Source organism: Podarcis pityusensis, assembly GCF_964106645.2.
Source record: "Podarcis pityusensis genome assembly, chromosome: 8".
In the NCBI taxonomy this organism is placed as follows: Eukaryota; Metazoa; Chordata; class Lepidosauria; order Squamata; family Lacertidae; genus Podarcis; species Podarcis pityusensis.
Window position 1 is genome coordinate 79,793,809 of NC_138033.1, and position 22,162 is coordinate 79,815,970.

The 22,162-nt window shown below is 49.6% G+C and overlaps 1 protein-coding gene across 1 annotated transcript in view; it reads left to right on the forward strand.

The window, feature by feature from the left end:
- Positions 1 to 21,573, forward strand: part of CLCN6 (chloride voltage-gated channel 6) — a 43,999-nt gene extending 22,426 nt beyond the window's left edge. The window contains exons 12-23 of the mRNA XM_081017344.1: positions 95 to 261; positions 684 to 810; positions 1,266 to 1,395; positions 3,754 to 3,907; positions 4,028 to 4,187; positions 5,135 to 5,241; positions 5,353 to 5,539; positions 7,166 to 7,323; positions 10,606 to 10,762; positions 12,161 to 12,268; positions 13,907 to 14,032; positions 16,099 to 21,573. Coding sequence (XP_080873470.1) covers positions 95 to 261; positions 684 to 810; positions 1,266 to 1,395; positions 3,754 to 3,907; positions 4,028 to 4,187; positions 5,135 to 5,241; positions 5,353 to 5,539; positions 7,166 to 7,323; positions 10,606 to 10,762; positions 12,161 to 12,268; positions 13,907 to 14,032; positions 16,099 to 16,179 — 1,662 coding nt within the window. The 3' untranslated portion in view covers positions 16,180 to 21,573. The remainder of the gene's footprint in view (positions 1 to 94; positions 262 to 683; positions 811 to 1,265; positions 1,396 to 3,753; positions 3,908 to 4,027; positions 4,188 to 5,134; positions 5,242 to 5,352; positions 5,540 to 7,165; positions 7,324 to 10,605; positions 10,763 to 12,160; positions 12,269 to 13,906; positions 14,033 to 16,098) is intronic.
- Positions 21,574 to 22,162: the final 589 nt, after the last annotated feature.

Genomic DNA, 22,162 nt, shown 5'->3' on the forward strand with positions numbered 1-22,162 from the left:
CCTCCTTGAAGCATAAAATGAAACGGCCACACCTGCCTCATTTTCTCCCCGTTGACTCACCTGTTTCCCTTCCTTTCGACTCCACTCCCTCTAGTGCCCGGAATCTGACAAAAAATGCCACCTGTGGACGGCCGTCGACTTGGGCTTCTTCATCCTGATGGGGATCTTGGGCGGCCTCCTCGGGGCTACCTTCAACTGCATCAACAAGAGGCTTGCGAAGTACCGCATGCGGAACGTCCACCCCAAGCCCAAGCTGGTCAGGTACCTGCCCCCTTTACCCTGCCTGTCATTGTCGTCTTCTTGTTCTGCTGCTGCTGCTGCTGCTGTGTGCGTGTGTTTGCCAGACTGTTAGTGAAGAAGGGGGTCAGGGTTGGGAGCCTTGACACATATTGGATGTGATGCAGGGTCAGTGGTCGGGGGGCGTAGCCTAGGGAGGGTCTCCCAAGGGCCAGATAGGAAGGCCTAGGGAGCCACATCTGGTGTCCTCCAGATGTTTGGAACTACATCTCCCATTTCCCCTCTCCTGGACTACCTTGGGACAACCTGTTGCGGGGATTTCTGTGGCATCCCCAGGGTGGGATCGGTGGTGGGCGGCAGCAGTGTGGAAGGAAGGGCGGCAGCAGCGAGCGGTTCTGAGCCACCGAATTCCCTTGCACGCTTCTCTTGCCTCTTCTCGCTTGCAGAGTCTTGGAGAGCCTGCTGGTGTGTCTAACGACCACCCTTGTGGTGTTTGTCGCTTCCATGGTTCTAGGGGAATGCCGGCCGCTGTCTTCCACCAACCACGGGGGCAACAGCTCTTTCGGCCTGCAGGTAAGAGCGAGAGCCGCAGGCCCTTTCCTTGAAGAGAGGGGTAAAAATGATAGCAATGAACACATTCCTCTGCCCTTAGTTTTAAGTGCACATCCCTTGGTCCCTCTACTACCGATGCTCAGTGTGTGAGTGCCGTTCCTTTTTTATTTTATTTTTGTTTTTATTTTTATTTTCCCCCCAATTTTTTTTATTGATTTTCCAAAAATTTTTCCCAAACAAACAAACATAAATCTCAACCATAATAAAACCAAACTTAGTAACATTGTTAAGTGACTTCCTCATAACCCCCTGGTTGAATTTCAGTGTATATCATTTTAACGGTTTTCCAAAACCAATACTCTTATAAAATTAACTTAATCACTTAACATCTTTCTTTCTTTCCAATTCCGCATTAAACATATTAATTCATCCTATTTTATTTTATTTTTAACTGTTGCTGTCTTGTTACGGGTTAGGATTCTTCATCTGATGAAGTGAATTCCAGCATTAAGACATTCTTCTGCCCAAACGACACTTACAACGACATGGCAACCCTTTTCTTTAACCCTCAGGAGTCTGCCATCCTGCAGCTTTTCCACCAGGAGGGTGAGTGGTCGCTGTGAGGAACCCAGAGGGCATGCTGGCAGAGCAGCGAAAAAGGCTGCTGCTGGCTTCTTGAAAACCACACCCTGGATATTTTTGGGTGCTCAGGCTGTGAGTGTCATTGTAGCCAAAAGGGGGGGGGGGAACCAATGCACAGCATCATCCATGCCCAAGAGGAAGGATTCACAGGTGGGGGTTTTGTGGGGAGAACCCCAAGGATTGTAAAAGCATAAAATATTCAGGGAAATACCATATTTTGTGCTCTATAAGACTCACTTTTCCCCTCCTAAAAAGTAAGGGGAAATGTGTGTGCGTCTTATGGAGCGAATGCAGGCTGCGCAGCTATCCCAGAAGCCAGAACAGCAAGAGGGATTGCTGCTTTCGCTGCATAGCGATCCCTCTTGCTGTTCTGGCTTCTGGGATTCAGAATATTTTTTTTCTTGTTTACCTCCTCCAAAAACTAGGTGCGTCTTGTGGTCTGGTGCGTCTTATAGAGCGAAAAATATGGTAATTCTCAGGCAGAATACCCCAAAATAGCACAAGGAGGACCAACAGGATTCTGGCTAGCTGAGAAGTAGTGGGGTTGTCATGGCTGACTCTACACTGCAACATCTCCCATTAGTTTTGTTTTTCAGCTCTTGTTTTATCTATTAAACTTCCTATTGGACAGCCGCTGCTGTTACTTACTGTTTACTAGACTAGTACCTTATCTTAACAACTTACTGGGTGTTATACATAAAGCAGAGCTGCTATTAATCAGCTAGATGAGTAGCCTTACAGTGGTACCTCTGGTTACGAACTTAATTCATTCCAGAGGTCCGTTCTTAACCTGAAACTGTTCTTAACCTAAGGTACCACTTTAGCTAATGGAGCCTCCTGCTGCCACCGCAACGCCAGCATGCGATTTCTGTTCTCATCCTGAGGTAAACTTCTTAACCCGTAGTACTACTTCCGGGTTAGCAGAGTCTGTAACCGGAGGTGTTTGTAACCTGAGGTACCACTGTACTACTAATTCACTAGCATACAGACTTACTGTGTCAAGAAGAGCTACCATTGCTACTGTGGATTTACTAGACTATTGGAGTTGCTAGTAACTTACATATACCGTAGATTCCAGTGTATTAGGCGACTGGGCATATTAGATGATCCCCCAAATTGGCAGCTGCAATTTGGGGATTTGTCTTATAAGCCCAGTCGCCTAATATGCCGGGCAGCTCCATGTCAGGAGAAAGCCGCCCAGCGCGGAACTGAGTCCGCTGCCCGCTGCTGCTGCTACCCGGTGTATAAGACGACCCCTGACTTTTTAACCTCTTTTCCGGGGTTAAAAAGTTGTCTTATACGCTGGAATCTACGGTAATGTCCAGTGAGTCTGTAAGCCATGGACCGCCCTAGAACAGCTCTTCTGAAAGTTAGGATTTTGTTGCCACGGCAGTACCACCTGTGTCCACTTCCGGGTGCTCTCAGTCCACATACATATTCACATAAACACAAAGACTTTACCATGTCCTTGGGTAAAAGCTGATCAAGGCTGAAGATAATGCAGGGAATGGCAGGTGGTGTGAATGATACCCTTTCTGCAATTTTTTACAAGGGAACGGAAGGTAACTGTGCTGGTACACACTTGAATATAGGAGAGAGGGATCAAGAAGAACTTAAGAAGCTTTTCTTCTCATGAGCAAAAACTGCTTTTTAGAAGCTCACAATTGAGATGGGGTCATTGAGAAGGCTGATCTGGAGATAGGTAGGCACAGTTACCAATAAAACATTGCAATTTTCAGGGCAAGATTTGGGTGTCTGTCTTTTGCCCAGAGCAGAGAATGTTTCCGGGGCAATTTCTCACAGAGCCTTACATAGGACCCTCTCCCACCTGACTCCAGGGATTTAGAAAACAAAACCAAATGCTCGTCCTTATATAGAAGGGTCTGGGGAACACCTGAGGGTCCCCCGGAAGTTGCTGGGCTCTAGTGGGAAGGGTACGATAGGTGCTGGACTCCTGACACCATATGAGGCCCTGAATGTTCTCCAGACCTCCTATAGAGCGATAAACGCCCAGTATTGAAATAACCTGAGTGCCTTGGGATGGCTTCTGTGGGTGGGAGTCTTCTTGGGGCGGCAAAGCTCTTGCTGAAAGGGGCATGGCCTTTTACTTCAGTGGGTGGGACTCCCGCTGGCTGCCACTTAAACCGCCTCTTTCCCCAGCCACTCAGAATAACGGGAGTGCTGTAAGACGGCTTCTGTGGGCAGGGTGCTTCTTTTGGGGCAGGGGGAAGAGCTCTTCCTGACTGGGGCGTGGCCTCTCGTGTCAGTGGGCGGGGCTCCTGCGGGCTGCCACCCAAGCCTCTTTCCCTGTTGTCTTTGCAGGTACCTTCAGCCCAGTCACCCTCTCCCTGTTCTTCCTCCTCTATTTCCTCCTTTCCTGCTGGACTTACGGGATTTCTGTGCCCAGCGGCCTCTTTGTCCCGTCGCTGCTTTGCGGGGCTGCCTTCGGACGCCTGGTGGCCAACCTCCTCAAAAGGTGCCTCCTCTGCTTCGCGCATGGCGCTACGGGGCAGGACCCCCCTCCCTCTCTCCCCAGACCCTCCCTGCTTGTCTCCACTGCATCCTGACACCCTCCGACTTGTCTTCTCTCCCCTAGTTACATTGGCCTGGACCACATCTACTCGGGGACCTTTGCCCTGATCGGGGCAGCTGCCTTCCTGGGAGGGGTGGTGCGCATGACAATCAGCCTCACCGTCATCCTGATCGAGTCCACGAACGAGATCACTTACGGGCTCCCCATCATGATCACGCTTATGGTGAGCCTGTTAGCAGCGGCACCGAATCTTCCAACGGCTAGCGCAATTGCAAAGCTAAGCAGGGTTTGGTACGGTTTCAAATTGGATGGGGGACTGTGTGTTGGGATACTTGCATTGGAGGGGGTTGGATTCGATGACCCTTGGGATCCCTTCCAGTTCTATGATCCTCCACTACCACCCCGTGGAGCTACATCGGCAGTTGTGCCAAGCCCCTTTGTAGCTGCGGTTTTCATCAGACCACAGATTGACAAAATGAGGGTTGCTAGACAGAAAGCCTCCTCAGCTACCCTGAGGACTTCGCAGTGCAGAACTCCCTAATTCAGAAATGAACTGGCAACCACTGTAGGTGCTTTAAAATGGCTTCTATGAGATCTAGAAGCGACGCGGGTAGCACTGTGCTCTAAACCACTGAGCCTCTTGGGCTTGCCGATCAGAAGGTTGGCGGTTCGAATCCCCACGACGGGGTGAGCTCTCATTGCTCGGTCCCAGCTCCTGCCAACCTAGCAGTTCGAAAGCACGTCAAAGTGCAAGTAGATAAATAGGTACCACTGGTGGGAAGGTAAATGGCGTTTCTTTGATCTCTGGCTTCCATCACAGTTTCCTGTTGTGCCAGAAGCGGTTTAGTCCTGCTGGCCACGTGACCCGGAAAGCTGTCTGTGGACAAATGCCGGCTCCCTCGGCCTGAAAGCGAGATGAGCGCCACAACCCCATAGTTGCCTTTGACTGGACTTAACCGTCCAGGCCTCCTTTACCTTTACCTTTACCTTATATGAGATCTAAAGGGAGCTCCAGCCAGCAGTCTGGCCATTGTGAAAACCAGTGGAGGTTTCCGAGTCGTCTCCAAGGTCTTCCCCGTGTAGAACGCATTGCCGTGGTCTAATCTGGAGGTTTTTCTCCTGTGTGTAGGAGCTTCTTGTACCAGCTCCTCCTCATCCTTCTCTTTCCAGGTAGCCAAATGGACTGGAGACCTCTTCAACAAGGGTATCTACGACATCTACGTCAACTTGCGAGGGGTGCCACTTCTCGAGTGGGAAACCAAGGCAGAAATGGACAAGTCAGTCCCCGATTTCAACAATCTTTAAGTTGTCCTGTGTTAAAATTGCTTGCTCTCTGTGCATATGTGTGTGTGCAACTCTCAAGCATGCTTCTTTCTGATGTTCCCCAGGCTGAGAGCCAGCGACATCATGGAACCCAACCTGATGTACGTTTACCCCCACACCCGAATCCAGTCCCTCGTGAGCATCTTGCGCACGACGGTTCACCACGCCTTCCCGGTGGTGACCGAAAACCGGGCGTACGAGAGGGAGTTCATGAAGTGGGACCAGCTGATCAGCAACAACATCAAGTTCAAGGTGGGTTCCGGCGCGGAGTCCCTTGTGGGGAATAAATGGAGTGCTTTTGTTGAGTATGGCAGCACCTAGATCTTTGGAACTCCCTGCCCATTGGTATGAGGCAGGTTGGACTAGATGCGTTCCCTTACAACTCTATAACTCGCATGATTCTCGTGGTTCAGTCATACCTTGGGTTGAATATGCTCCATGTTGAGCGTATTTGAGTTGCGCTCTGCGGCAACCCGGAAGTAACGGAGCGCATGCGCAGACGCAGATGCTCAAAATGACGTCATGCTCAGAAGCGGCGAAAAGCGACACGTGTGCGTGCAGACGTGCTGTTGCTAGTTTCATTTGCTTCTGGATGTGAACGGGGGTCCGGAACGGATCCCATTCGCATCCTGAGGTACCACTGTATTAATTCATCGGCCACCCAGTGCCTAATACTAATAATAATAATAATAATAATAATAATAATAATAATTTATTATTTATACCCCGCCCATCTGGCTGAGTTTCCCCAGCCACTCTGGGCGGCTCCCAATCAAGTATTAAAAACAATATAGCGTTAAATATTAAAAACTTCCCTGAACAGGGCTGCCTTCAGATGTCTTTTAGGATAGCTACTTATTTCCTTCACATCTGAAGGGAGGGTGTTCCACAGGGTGGGCGCCACTACCGAGAAGGCCCTCTGTCTGGTTCCCTGTAACCTTACTTCTCGCAATGAGGGAACCGCCAGAAGGCCCTTGGTGCTGGATCTCTGTGTCCGGGCTGAATGATGGGGGTGGAGACGCTCCTTCAGGTATACAGGACCGAGGCCGTTTAGGGCTTTAAAGGTCAGCACCAACACTTTGAATTGTGCTCGGAAATGTACTGGGAGCCAATGTAGGTCTTTCAAGACCGGTGTTATGTGGTCTCGGCGGCCGCTCCCAGTCACCAGTCTAGCTGCCCCGTTCTGGATTAGTTGTAGTTTCTGGGTCCCCTTCAAAGGTAGCCCCACGTAGAGCGCATTGCAGTAGTCCAAGCGGGAGATTACCAGAGCATGCACCACTCTGGTGAGACAGTCTGTGGGCAGATAAGGTCTCAGCCTGCGTACCCAATGGAGCTGGTAAACAGCTGCCCTGGACACAGATTTGACCTGTGCCTCCATGGACAGCTGTGAGTCCAAAATGACTCCCAGGCTGCGCACCTGGTCCTTCAGGGGCACTGTTAGCCCATTCAGGACCAGGGAATCCCCCACACCCGCCTGCCCCCTGTCCCCCCAAAACAGTACTTCTGTCTTGTCAGGATTCAACCTCAATCTGGTGGCCGCCATCCATCCTCCAACCGCCTCCAGGCACTCACACAGGACCTTCACCGCCTTCACTGGTTCTGATTTAAAGGAGAGGTAGAGCTGGGTGTCATCTGCATATTGATGAACACCCAGCCCAAACCCCCTGACGATCTCTCCCAGCGGCTGGATGTTGAAAAGCATGGGGGAGAGGACAGAACCCTGAGGCACCCCACAAGTGAGAGCCCAGGGGTCTGAACACTCATCCCCCAACACCACTTTCTGGACACGGCCCAGGAGAAAGAGGAATGTTTTTCAAATTCCATTTGGAAGTCAGTAATGATAGACGTGATGAAACAGTGGCGGTTTATTTTTGCCAGAAATCCAGCATCCTCACCCGGGCCGGCGAGCAGCGTAAACGCAGCCAGTCCATGAAGTCGTACCCATCCAGCGAGCTTCGCAACGTCTGTGACGACCACATCGCGACAGAGGAGCCTCCGGAGACAGAGGACATGTTGCAGCAGATGCTGGAGCGAAGGTGAGCAAACACAGAACAGGACCGGGGGGGGGGCATCTCTTTCAGGCTGAGTGCAACATTCCTTAAAAATTTTATTTGGTTTTCCAAATTAAAGTTTTACAGTCAAAGATATACAACATATAAATCAGATTCCAAGGAATCTCCTGGACTTCCCTCCTCCCCTTTGTGGGTCCTGTTATTAATCATTTCCTCCTGCATCTTTTATGACAATCCAAGTCTTTTATCTCTCCATTGTGTCGAAAATTCACCCTTAAACTACAAGTGATATTCCAATCCTACTAACGACTTTAACTGTTCACAATAGTTTTTAAGATAAGTTATAAATTCTCCCCATTCCTTATTACAATTTTGTTCTTCTTGATTTCTGACTCTTCCGGTCATTTTAGCTGTTTTGGCATAATCCATCCACTTGATCTGCCATTCTTCTCTGGTATGGACTTTATCTTCTTTCCATCTCTGGGCCAATAACATCCCTTCAACCGTGGTCACATACATAAAGAGTCTTTTCTGCTCCTTTGGGATTTCGGCACCTAGAATTCCTGAAAGGAAAGCTTCAGGTTTTTTTAAGAAAAAGTTATTTTAAACATTTTTTTCAACTCGTTATACAGTGGTACCTTGGCTTAAGTACCGTATTTTTCGCACCATTGGACGCACCGGACCATAGGACGCACCGGATCATAGGAGGGGGAGAACAGGGAAAATTTTTTTTCTTGTTCTCTCCCTCTAAAACAAGGTGCGTTCAAGGTACCTATTTTTTTTGGGGGGGGGGGAAGTAAAGAAAAAAAAATTCCCTCCCCAGGCACGGGGCAGGCGCGGGGGAAGCCCGAGCTTCCCCCGACCCCAGCCCCCAGAACAGCCTGCTATCCGCAAGCCTAGGGAACCGAGCCGGTCTCCCCAGGCTTGTGGAGAGGTGCGCGAAGCCCGGGCGCGCTCTTCAGTGCGCACCAGGCTTCGGAATGCAGGCAGCTCCGCGCCACCCTCCCGAGCCCCGCGCGGCTTCACGCCGGGATCGGGAGGGTGGCGCGGAGCTGCAGGAAGCCCTGGGGCGCAGGCAGCTCCGCGCCACCCTCCGGATCCCCGCGCAGCTTCGCGCCGGGATCGGGAGGGTGGCGCGGAGCTGCAGGAAGCCCTGGGGCGCAGGCAGCTCCGCGCCACCCTCCGGATCCCCGCGCAGCTTCGCGCCGGGATCGGGAGGGTGGCGCGGAGCTGCAAGAAGCCCTGGGGCGCAGGCAGCTCCGCGCCACCCTCCGGAGCCCCGCGCAGCTTCGCGCCGGGATCGGGAGGGTGGCGCGGAGCTGCAGGAAGCCCTGGGGCGCAGGCAGCTCCGCGCCACCCTCCGGATCCCCGCGCGGCTTCGCGCCGGGATCGGGAGGGTGGCGCGGAGCTGCAGGAAGCCCTGGGGCGCAGGCAGCTCCGCGCCACCCTCCGGAGCCCCGCGCAGCTTCGCGCCGGGATCGGGAGGGTGGCGCGGAGCTGCAGGAAGCCCTGGGGCGCAGGCAGCTCCGCGCCACCCTCCGGAGCCCCGCGCGGCTTCGCACAGGGGTCTGGAGGGTGGCGCGGAGCTGCAAGAAGCCCTGGAGCGCAGGCAGCTCCGTGCCACCCTCCGGAGCCCCGCGCGGCTTCGCGCCGGGATCGGGAGGGTGGCGCGGAGCTGCAAGAAGCCCTGGAGCTCAGGCAGCTCCGCGCTACCCTCCGGAGCCCCGCGCGGCTTCGCGCCGGGATCCGGAGGGTGGCGCGGAGCTGCAGGAAGCCCGGGAAAGCCTGCATTCGCTCCATAGGACGCACACACATTTCCCCTTCATTTTTGGAGGGGAAAAAGTGCGTCCTATAGAGCGAAAAATACGGTACTTGATTCGTTCTGGAGGTCCGTTCTTAACCTGAAACTGTTCTTAACCTGAAGCACCACTTTAGCTAATGGGGTCTGCTGCCGCACCGCCGGAGCACGATTTCTGTTCTCATCCTGAAGCAAAGTTCTTAACCTGAAGCACTATTTCTGGGTTAGTGGAGTCTGTAACCTGAAGCGTATGTAACCCGAGGTACCACTGTATAAAAGTTTGGAACAGATGAATCCACATTGCATTACTTTCTATGGGGAAGTGCACCTTGGTTTTGGAATGCTTTGGTGTTGGAATGGACTTTTGGAATGGATTAAGATTGAGAACCAAGGTACTTTTTGCTAGGTCTAAGTTTTTGCTAGGTCTAATGGGAAGGGAAATTAAAACAAAAGACCAGAACTTGTTCATGTACTCCACGGCCGCCGCAAGAACCCTACTGGCCCAAAAATGGAAAACACAAGATATACTAACCATCCAGGAGTGGCAGGTGAAGATGACAGACTTTGCGGAACTTGCCAAATTGACAGGGAGGATCCGGGATCAAGAAGACCAGAGGTACAAGAACAATTGGAGTAAATTACACTTGATCTTAGCCAAAAGGCCGAGAAGCGATATTCAATTTATTGAATATTTAAAGGAGAACTGTAAAAACGTAAAGACGCTAGCCGGACTGGAATAATGCCTTCAATGTAAAACAGCAGTGATACAAGAATAATGTGCGTGAGAAGAATGGGAAAAATATACCAATTGCAGGGAGGGAGGGAGAGTCAAAGGGGACATATGGTAACAACAAGGATTGTTGGAAAAAGAATATGTAAAGAAAATGATAAAAATTTACTTGAAAAAAAAAAGTTTGAGAACCAAGGTACTACTGTAGTCTAAAGCAGTGCTTTTCAACCACTGTTCCGCGGCGCACTAGTGTGCCGCGAGATGTTGCCTGCTGTGCCATGGGAAAAATTGAAAAAATCGAAAGATTAAAAAAAAAAAAGTCAAATTTTCGCCCACTAGACGGGCGCCGGACTGTGTCCACCCTATTTTCCATCCATCCTGGGTGGGGATCAGATCGGATGGGATCGGATGAGAGCGGACAGGCGGTCCGCTCTCATCCGATTCCCCATAGAGAGCAGCGGGGCTCTGACATCTCCCTCTCCGCACACAGTGGTGGTGTGCCTCGTGATTTTTTTCATGAAACAAGTGTGCCTTTGCCCAAAAAAGGTTGAAAAACACTGGTCTAAAGCATCTAGCAGGTGCCAGGCCGGTAAGTTTTTCATCTCAATGCCAGACACTTAGGGAGCTAATGAGAGCGTGCAAATGTTTCAGGGGCTGACTGGTTGGCTGGCCTGAGCCGTTCCCTTTTTCCTGCAGGCACCCCTGCAATCCATCTCCAGAATTTCTTGCTCAATAATTACCTGTATGTTACCTGATCGACTCCCCCCCCCCATCCCAGGTACACCCCATATCCTAACCTTTACCCGGACCAATCGCCCAGCGAAGAGTGGACCATGGAGGAGCGATTCCGGCCCCTGACCTTCCACGGCCTCATCCTCCGCTCGCAGCTGGTCACCTTGCTGGTGCGAGGAGTCTGTTACGCGGAGAATCAGTCGGTGAGTTGGTTCCGCTCATTAGATTACTTGGGCCTGTGAACGGCTTGGGGCGACGTTATCATGTAGTGTGGAAGAGACCTTGCATTGACAGCGTCCCTGACAAGAGGTGTCCCTTCTCACCTGCACCTGAAGGGAAAAGATCCCCATGTTCCTGGCCCCCCCCAGTGGATATTTGTCCTTTTTTTATTTAAACGATTAACATTTTTTATTGAGTTTCCCCAAGAAAATTCCTCTCCTGTCCTGTCTTGATATGTTTGAAACATCAAGAAGGACACTTCAAGAAGGACACTGACAAACTGGAACGTGTCCAGAGGAGGGCAACCAAAATGGTCAAAGGCCTGGAAACGATGCCTTATGAGGAACGGCTAAGGGAGCAGGGCATGTTTAGCCTGGAGAAGAGGAGGTTAAGGGGTGATATGATAGCCATGTTCAAATATATAAAAGGATGTCACATAGAGGAGGGAGAAAGGTTGTTTTCTGCTGCTCCAGAGAAGCGGACACGGAGCAATGGATCCAAACTACAAGAAAGAAGATTCCACCTAAACATTAGGAAGAACTTCCTGACAGTAAGAGCTGTTCGACAGTGGAATTTGCTGCCAAGGAGTGTGGTGGAGTCTCCTTCTTTGGAGGTCTTTAAGCAGAGGCTTGACAACCATATGTCAGGAGTGCTCTGATGGTGTTTCCTGCTTGGCAGGGGGTTGGACTCGATGGCCCTTGTGGTCTCTTCCAACTCTATGATTCTATGATTCTATGATTCTATCCATAGAGGACAAACTAGAACCCAAATTTTATCTTAAAAGAGCTGTTCTTTCTTTCAGCTCATTGGGAGTAGCTTATGAATGACGCATGTGCCTCTGCACTGCATAATCTGATTTTAACTTTTTTATGTACAGTGGTACCTCTGGATGCAAACGGGATCCGTTCTGGAGCCCTGTTCGCATCCTGAAGCGAACGCAACCTGCATCTGCGTGTGCGCGGGTTGCGATTTGCCACTTCCGTGCATGCACGTGACATCATTTTGAGTGTCTGTGCATGTGTTAGCAGTGAAATACGGAAGCAACGCACTCTGTTGCTTCCGGGTCGCCGTGGAGCGCAACCCGAAAATATTCATCCTGAAGCATATTTCACCCGAGGTATGACTGTAGTTTTATTGTACTGTTATTGGTACACTGTTCTGATTTAGTTATTTATTTAATCAACAGCATAAGTGGGGACGACTCTTCTCCTTCAAAGATCAGAAATTCCCTCCCAGGACTCTAGAGGACAGTGGTCCTGCCCCAGTTTCCCCCCAGCTTCCCTTGCAATAGAAATTCACAGTCCAGGATTTCCTGTTCTCCTCCATTTTTGATACACCGTAGGCTTTGATCTGTGTCTGTCTGACTGAGATTTGCCTTCCAGAGCACCAGCCAGCCTCGCCTTTCATACGGCGAGATGGCGGAAGATTACCCTCGCTATCCCGACATCCACGATCTGGACCTCACGCTTCTGAACCCCAGGATGATTGTGGTAAGAGCAAGAGGGTGTGCTTGCACAAATTTGTGGAGCGTCAAGCTATCAGTAGCTACCAGCCACGATGGCTGTTCTCTTTCTCCATGGTCAGAGGCTGTGGCTGGAAACCAGAGGAGTGCAGAGGGCTCTTGCTTGCAAGTTTTCCATTGGGCCACATTGAGAACAGAATGCTGGACTAGATGGGCTATTGTGTTAGATGGTACCAAACACCGAGGAAATTGGCAAAAATGTCTAAATCAAATAAATGTTCCCCTTTTTGTTTATCTCTCTGGGGAAGCGGCTTCCGCAAGCGGACTGGTAGATTGCAGCAGTGGCAGGAAATGGGACAAAGAACTAGTTGGCTGGTAAACACATAAGAACATAAGAGGAGCCCTGAAGGACCAGGCCAGTGGACCATCTAGTCCATCATCCTGGGGGAGACTCACAAGCAGGACTCGAACCCAAGAGCCCTCTCCCCCTGAAAATGATATATCAGTGGTGCTGTGAGTTCAACCACAGAGCCTAGGACTTGCCGATAAGAAGGTAGGCGATTCGAATCCCTGCGGCGGGGTGAGCTCCCGTTGCTCGGTCCTAGCTCCTGCCAACCTAGCAGTTTGAAAGCACGTCAAAGTGCAAGTAGATAAATAGGTACTGCTCTGGAGGGAAGGTAAACGGCGTTTCCGTGCGCTGCTCTGGTTCTCCAGAAGCGGCTTAGTCATGCTGGCCACATGACCCGGAAGCTGTATGCCGGCTCCCTCGGCCAATAAAGCGAGATGAGTGCCACAACCCCAGAGTCGGCCATGACTGGACCTAATGGTCAGGGGACCCTTTACTTTTAACACGGAGTAAACTGGCAAGAATGTATAAATCTAAATCAAAGATGTGTTGGAAATGTAAAGAGAAAGAAGGTTCTTTTTATCATTCGTGGTGGTCTTGTGGTAAGATTAAAGCTTCCTGGGAAATTATATATAACGAAATGAAAAGGGTGTTTAAAATAACCTTTGTAAAAATAAAAAATAACCCAGAAGCTTTTCTTTTGGGAATTCTAGGGACAGAACTTCCTAAAATGTATAGAAACTTATTCATGTATGCTACTACAGTGGCAAGAATGTTACTTGCCCCAAAGTGGAAAGAAGCAGAAGTCCCAGCAAAGGAAGAATGCATACAAAAACTTATGGAATATCCTGAAATGGCAAAACTTGCTGGAAAAATAGGAAATCAAGATAACAGTTTTTAAAATAAAAGAATGGAAATGGTTTATTGAATAGTTGCAGATAAATTATAAACAGATACGAGCATTGGCAGGATTATTGTAATAACCTGCAGTTTCATAAGAGTATATATTTAGAGAAGAAGAATAAATGAGCCAATTAAGTTAATTTGGATACGCAGAAGATATTAAAAACAAATTTAAGGAACCGCAGAAAGTGGGGGAAGGAAGTCGAAATGTCAAAATGATTGTAAAATCAGTGAAATGTATAAACTTGAAAAGTACAAAATAAAAAATAATACATAAACAGGCAAAAATAATAATAGATGGGCTATTGGTCTGATCCAGCCAGCTCTCCTTAGCTTATTACAAAAGTGCTTCTTGCTGCATTATTGCTGGGTTGTTTTTGATGACCTTCCCCCGTGTCTGCTTAACTCCTCTGGCAGGACATCACGCCTTACATGAATCCCTCCCCTTTCACGGTTTCGCCCAATACTCACGTCTCGCAAGTCTTCAACCTCTTCCGGACGATGGGGCTCAGGCATTTGCCCGTAGTGAATGCTGTTGGGGAGGTGAGTTTAACCTGTACATACTGTCTTTGGGAAGAATTTTGCAACTGGGTCTGGGTGTAACTTTTCTCCCATGACTTCCTCTCCCACCCAGTTAGGTTTGTGCCAAGAGTTTAAAATCCAGAGGCCGTCTTGCTGGAGAATCCAGAGCAGGCATCCCCCAACTCAGCCCTCCAGCTGTTTTGGGACTACAACTCCCATCATCCCTAGCTAACAGGACCAGTGGTCAGGGATGATGGGAATTGTCCCAAAGCAGCTGGAGGGCCAAGTTTGGGGATGCCTGATCCAGAGCTTTAAGGCAAATGTGTCTGCCTAATAACCACCACTAGATGTTGCTGTGCTCTAGAACAAACAATCCCAACATATAGTGTAGAGCATAGGAGGTCAGTTTGTAGTATGCGGAGCTATCAATGTTTCCCAAACGTGGGTCTCCGGCAGCTTTTGCACTACGGTTCCCATCATCCCTGACCCTTGGTCCTGCCAGCTAGGGATGATGGGAGTTGTAGTCCAAGAACAGCTGGAGACCCAAGTTTGGGAAACCCTGGGCTAGATGATCCTGGCATAAACTGCTAGCAGATGTATGGAGGCAAAAGACTGGGCGGCTCTCCCAAGGAGTGGGTCCCCCACGTGGGCAGTACTGCCCCATGGGGGTTGGTGGGATTACCTAGGGGGTTGCTGGAGGTATAAATGACGATCAGACTCTGAAAAGCTGGTACCTTTAGATCAAGCTTAACAATGTTGTTGAATTAAACAAAATATATTTTATTGAATTTTGAGGAAATGTGCAATTAACTGTTTTATTGTGTTGCTATCTTCCTTAGTAGGGACGCGAGTGGCGCTGTGGTCTAAACCACAGAGCCTGGGACTTGCCGATCAGAAGGTCGGCAGTTCGATTCCCTGTGACGGGGTGAGCTCCTGTTGCTCGGTCCCTGCTCCTGCCAACCTAGCAGTTCGAAAGCACGTCAAAGTGCAAGTAGGTAAATAGGTACCGCTCTGGCGGGAAGGTAAACGGCGTTTCTGTGCGCTGCTCTCGTTCACCAGAAGCGGCTTAGTCATGCTGGCCACATGACCCGGAAGCTGTACGCCGGCTCCCTCGGCCAATAAAGCGAGATGAGCGCCGTAAGCCCAGAGTCGGCCACAACTGGACCTAATGGTCAGGGGTCCCTTTACCTTTACCTTTATCTTAGTGGGTCATGCAAACCACTATTCTGAATAATATACCACAATAGAATAATATGCCACAATGCACTAGGTTATCCTGCAATGAGCTAGCAGGTGTTAGGAGGCATAAGTCTGCCTGTCTTCTGGGTCTTTTGGGCTGCAGTTCCCACAAGCCTCTGACAACATAGTTCAGATTCATGGAGGGAGGGCCAGATGCATTTACAGTTGTACCTTGGAAGTCGAACAGCTTAATTCCCGAACGATTTGGCTCTCGAACGTCGCAAACCCGGAAGTGACTGTTCCGGTTTGCAAACTGCTTTTGGAAGCTGAACTTCCGATGGGGCTTCCGATTGGCTGCAGGAGCTTCCTGCAGCCAATCAGAAGCTGCACTTTGGTTTTCGAATGTTTTGGAAGTCACACGGACTTCCGGAACGGATTCCATTCGACTTCCAAGGTATGACTGTCTCTATCTTTCTAGGCAAAATGCTCTTGCACTGGCAAATTAGAACTTCCGTGTTCAGAACTTCCATGTCTGGAGAGTTCAGACCAGGCCCGAGGGCAGCTCTACAGAGAGCACGTTGCAGTCTTCAGGTCATGGGCTGCTGGACTGTTTATTTAATAAAATATATGCATTGCTTGATTGTACAAAAAAATAAAGAAAGAACAAAAACTTAAAGCAGTTTACAAAGAGAATAAAACAAAGTTACCGGAAGGCTTGTCTAAACAAAAACGTTTTTAGCAAGGGCTGAAAAGAGCGAAGGCGCATGCCTGGTATCAATAGGCAGGGAGTTCCACTGTGTAGATGCTGCCACACTAAAAGACGGACAAGATGGGCCTTTGCTCTGATCCAGCCGCCTCCGTAACATTGGTTTACCCTGCCCTCTTTTTCTCCCGCCGCCTCTTCGCAGATCGTTGGCATCATCACGCGCCACAACCTGACCCACGAATTCCTGCAGGCCAGGCTACGACAGCACTACCGGACCATCTGACCCCTCCGCTCCCGCCTCCCAAGCCGCCGCTTCGGATCTCGCGTGGCCCCCGGGTCACCTTCGTGCACTTTAAAGGCAACAAAAGCGGACCGGCTTCTTTCTCACTGGGGGGAGCCCCCCCCCCAGTGACCTCTCGGGGGGCTGGAAGACTCTGGGAGTTGTGGTCTGAACGCTTGCCGGCTAATCTTAGGGGCTCGCTCACCTGCTGCCCCGATTGGCTTCCGATCAGCATCGTCCCGACATTTCACCGCCCCGCCGGCATGATTCATATCTATGCCATATTCCAGATGGAAGGAACACCTGTCCTTTTCTTTTCTCCTCTCCTTGCCTTATATCCTAAAACCAGGTGTTAACCATCTCGAAAGACTCAGAAGACCAATGCAGCACGTAGCCACTATATCTCAAGCTTGGGCCAGCAATTTCCTCCTATTTCGCATTTGTAGTTTCAGTAAGGCTAAGCAGAAGAGACACTTTTTTCTTTTCTTTTTTACTGGAGACTCTGGAATTCTCTGCGTAGAATTTTCATTTTCATTCCACTTAACTGCACTTTTGAGTTGTTTTTTTCTCGGCTAGAGGCTGGGATCCTTGATGTTTGGGGGTGGGGGAAAGTCTCCACTTGAGTGAATCAAACCCTTGATCCTTAATTATCTTTTTTTTTGGAGGGGGAGGTTATAGGTGCATATGTAAGGGAACGAACAATCGTGCCACTGAAAGTAAGTGTATGTTGGGATATGTTTGTGTGTGTTAGTGAAAGGCAGCATTTGCCTCTTGTGAGTGTGAGGAAAGCCGCATGGGTCAGTTTTGCAGGGGTTTGGCAGCTGGAGTGCCGTGGGTTTGCTTGCACCTACAACCCTCCAGGCATTGCTGGACTACAACTCCCATCACCTCTGACCACTACTGGCTGCTGGAAGTTGTAGTCCAGCACCTGAAGAGTCACAGAGTCACCAACCCTGCCTTGAAGACCCAAGATGGAGCAGGTGTGTGCATACAGAACAGATTCGGGTCTCCTAGCTCTCTAAAGGCTTAATTTTTTAAAATAATAAGTCAGCACCCTGAATTGGACATTGGGGCCTCAAATTATCTCTTCCCGGGCCATCTTAGGTTGGCATTGTAGTATAGAAGCTTTAGAGCAGAGGGTTGGAACCTGTGGCCTTCCAGATGTTGGGACTACAACTCCCATCATCCTTGGCCCCGGGGCTGATGGGAGTTGGGAGTCCAGTGGCCTCTGGAGGGCAAAACCCCGCTCTTGAGGGAGAGAGACATTGGGAGTGGAGCTGAACCAGTTTGCCTGAAGGGTTTCCAGTACACAGTAGGCTTGATGGCCGGTAGCGGTTCGGCATCACTGAGAAGAATCTCACTTGCCTTGTGGGTGGCTGGCTGGCACCCTGCCGCAGACATTTTGCAGGGAAAGTCGAGCTCATTGGTGAAAGTTTCCCCTAATCAAACCCACTGGCGATCGGCACCCGTAATTCCTACCTGTCTCAGCCCCTTAAACTGTCATCGGCTGGTCGCTCCATACCAGGCTGCTGCCACTGTAGAGAAAACCAAACTTAAATATATTTCTGGAGTGTTTAAAGGTTTTCTCCTGCATGCGCTAGGCATCTAGCAGCAATTCCCTAAGCAAACATGAGCAGGTCACATCTATTGGGACAACAGCTCTGTTGCTACAGAGGCGCCAATTTGCAGCGTGGCCCTGCCATGTCCCCTCAAATCTGCCCGTGACACGTCTGGTTGGGTTTGTTTGACACCCACACACCCCACGGCAGATCTCCAATCTTTCCCTTCCTCCTGCAAGTGATCGTAAGGACTGCTGGGGAATTCAGTCCTCCAAACAGTAGATCTCCAGGGGGTATCCCTGAGAATCCAGTTTTCATAGAAAGACTTCCCTTTAACTAGCAAGTTGTGACACCCAGTCCAGGACCAAAATAGGATTTATTTATTTTTGCAAAGGGGGAGTGGGGGGGACTGTCTGCAGCCGTTCCAGGAGCACTTGAGAGAGTTCATGTAATTGCAGAGTCACCTCAAGCCAGCCCAGGCTGGTCTGGGGCTTCTCGCAAGCCCCATTTCGGCTGCCCCCTTCGCAGTTATTCCAGCGGACTCCTGCCTCTGAAGGTTTTTCCCCCCTGTTCTTGCTTCTGCTAAATCTCTCCGGTTTGGAAAGGTGACAGCCCTCATGCTGATGGTCTTGATAAAGCACAGTCGTGGAGTGTGGATTTTGCAGGTTTTTTCTTCCCAGGCCGAACAGCCGGAGAGAAAATGCATTCCAAGAAAAGGACCCCTACAGCTCTGCCTCCCCCCCCCCCACAAAAATAAAACAAAATCCTCCTTCCATGTAACCCCACCTGTTAAAACCTGTTCTGTGCCACAAGGCAGGCAGGGAAGGAATCGCTTCGAGCGTCTCACCCCATCACAACCTTGTCGGTGTCTTTAAAACCAAAACGTGGGCTGTCTCCAATGTTAGTTTTACTTACAAGTAGTCCTGCTGAAATTATTAGGTTCGGGCCTGTGAATTTCAGTGGGTCTACTCTCAGCTGGAGGCAACCCTGTGTTTGTGGACCCCTCCCTCTTTTAAACCATTCTGTGCCGCCAGTGACACTAATTCAGGCATTTCAGTTTCCTGTCTTCTGAAATTATATGTGTGCATTTGGGCTCCCGGGGTGTAGCTGGGGGGTAGGACACAGTGCCTGCTTTCGAGTACTGATTTCATCTCCTTGAGCCAAGAATGCTCTGTGTGTGTGTGTGTGTGTGTGTGTAAATGTGCAATGTGTGTTTAAAATGTGTAAAGTCTGTCTCTGCATAGCTCTTTGTGATTGTGTGGTGGTACGTGTGGGGTTTTGTTTTTTTAAGGGAAGGAAAATCGGAACCAGGTCCTCCTCTCTGTCCCTCTAAATCCATTGAAAGACTTCAGCTGTTTTCTGCTTCTCAGACCCACTGCTTTATTCCTTTGACCCCTTGAGGAGGAGGAAGGAAGGAGGGCAGTCCACATCTTTAAACCTTAATTTGGCCCTGGCATTTTCTGGTTGCAGCAGGTATCAGCTCAGCCCTGCAAACCACTTTTTAAAATTATTATCTCTCTCTCTCTCTTAGCTGGGGCATAATCAACTTTCTTCCTAAGCCTGTGTCCTTGACGGCAACTACTACTCTTAAATTGCTAAGCTCTTACCAAAAAAAAAAAAAGTTGCCACAAGTTTGAACCTCTCTGATACTTATTGATCTGCAAGCCGTGTTAAAAAGTGGGAGAGTTGAAGATTTCATTCGCACCAAATGACAAGTCTGTGGTTTGTTGGGGGGGCATGTGTGATTTTTCGTGCTGCCCCCTTGTGAAAGGGAAGGGGCTGCCTCCTCCCCCCCCCCCCAGAAGTCCAGCAGCCTGGCACCTAACAGCCGCAGCATCGTTGACATCTTGACTTTACAGCCAGTTAAGTGAGCTGTTTTGCCACTTCTCTGCAAAGCTTGCCCAGAACGTGTCGGGTTTCTTCCTTCACTGCGATCTCGTAAGATGTCGAACCAATTAAGGACTGTCTTCCCCAACTCCCCAGAGCTGTTGGCTCGAAGGAGCTTGACAATACATTTCTGTGTTTTGAGCCGATTTATTTGTTTTTGGCATCCTGGCGATGCCCAGATCAAGCGATGCTTCATTTTGAAACCAGTGGCTTTAGGACTCCTATCCTGAGGAGTGTCAGCTATCCTGACAGGGCAGCTGTGCTCTCTCTGTCTCTCTCTCTCTAAGGGATCTTTCTTCTTCTTCCCTATCATGATGAAAAGTTCCACTGTTCTCGCACATGCCGACAAGGGGCTTGTTAGCGGAGCTAAGATGCAGAGCTGCAATGCGTCTCGGTTTCTTGCTAGGTGATGCCCTTGTTCACATTGCTGGGCTTCTCGTGGGCTTGAGATTGCTGAGATTTTTGTGCAGGGGGAATTTTGTGGGCGGGGGGTTGTAGGGTGTGTGTGTGTGTTTGGGTTTGGGGGAAAAGGGGTATATCATGATGGTATGCATTTGTTGGTGTGCGTGGTAGGGGAGGGGCATGTGAGTTTTTGCTCCCACGCTGTTGTCCAAAGAACTATCGCTTAAGGCGAGACTTAAGTTCCTAAGCTGAGCTTGGTTCCAGCCTATTCACTTCCCTCCGATAGACGCTCTTTTCTCTGTCTCTTACTTTCAGGTCGTGCCTTCTGAGTTTATTCAACTATGCTTTTAAAAAAGGGGGGGTGTAGCCCATGCAACAATGGCTTTGTGTTCCTATGTTACCAGGGGGAGTCTTGAACGGATGGAATCTATGCCTATTAATGCCTGCCACCGCCAAACTCTGTGCCCTCTGCAGTTCGCTGAGGTGTGTGCATGTCTTGCCTTTAGTTAGATGCACATTTTTAAAATGTGCGTAGCCCAACATCCACACACATTTGGCGCTGACCACTTCCCACCACCGCCAAATGCCTCTTATCCAAAACAAAGCAACAGGAAAGGTTTTGCTTTTCTAGGTCCGTCCCGAATAATTCTGGGAGCATCTATCCCCGCCAACTCTTTGGTTTTTAAAGGAGGAGGAGGAGGAAGCAGGCAGAATCTTTACTTGATGCTTTTCATTTTGCGAAGTTAAACTATAGGGGAGAAAAGGGTTTACCACAGATGTGGGGAACCTTTGCCCCCCCAGATGTTGACGAACTATAAGCCCAAGCAAATGGCCAGGGGTGATGGGGGGTTGCTGTTCAGCAACCACCTGGAAGGCCAGAGGTTCTTCACACCTGGTTTGCCCAGAAAGCAACACTTTTGCCCCACGTTGCAAGAGGATTTTTTCCATCTGGCGGATTGAAAGTTAGTGATGCAGACTTGCTAGCCTCCCTGTCTCAAATGTGCCACTCAAACCCTCATTTCCGAAATGGTCGCCCCAGACTGCTTGAGGTCTGCTGATGGCTTGGCCAAAGCTTCGTACCCACCCCTTCTCTCTCTTCCCCCATCCCTGGTCAAGCCTAGACTCCCAAACAGACAGAAGGCCCTGAAACCCCCAGATCAGTGTTAAGCTTGAGCCCAGGGCAGAGAAATCTGGAGCAAATATTCATGCGTTCTCCTTTTCACTGCCCACTCTGGTCTCTAAAACAGTATTAAATTGCCATATCAAGGCATAACCCCTATCTCATTCCTCCATGTCGCAGTGCATTCCCCTGGTAAACCCTCTCAATGTTTTCTTCAATCTAATTTGTGTTTATTTTTTTCCCTGAGGGGAGTGTTTGTGACCAAATGATGGGAATTAATTATGTTGTGTATATAATTATTATTTTTTATTTTTTTAAAAAATGAGTGAGATAATAATTATTTGTGTTTGACCACCTGTAGTGTTTAACCATGGCCATCCTCTTTGGGGGGGGGGGGGAAGAAAAAAAATAAATTAAATTCCTCCCGTACATCTGTCTTCGAGGATCTTTCGTGATGACTATTTCCTTCTGTTGCGCATCACTTTCCTAGTTGCTTGGTTTCCTTCGGCCACCTGGACATAGAAGAAAGGAGTAGCTCAGTTGCTTAGAGCACCTGCTTTGCATGCAGAAGGTCCTGGGTTTGATCCCTGGCAGATGGAAAACCTTGAGAGCCTCTGCCAGTCAGTGTAGAGAATATTGAGCTAGATCGACTGATGGGATGACACAACTTCCCATGGTTCTGTTTAAATCATCCTGTTACCCGGAGCCATGAGGACTAGAATCTTGTGTTACATGTTAGCAGAAGGACCATAGCTCAGTTGTAGAGCACCTGCTTTGAACATAGTGGTGCATGCTCTAGTTATCTCCCGCTGGGACTACTGCAATGCGCTCTACGTGGGGCTACCTTTGAAGGTGACCCGGAAACTACAATGAATCCAGAATGCAGCAGCTAGACTAGTGACTGGGAGTGGCAGCCGAGACCATATAACACTAGTCCTGAAAGACCTACATTGGCTCCCAGTACGTTTCCGAGCACAATTCAAAGTGTTGGTGCTGACCTTGAAAGTCCTACAAGGCC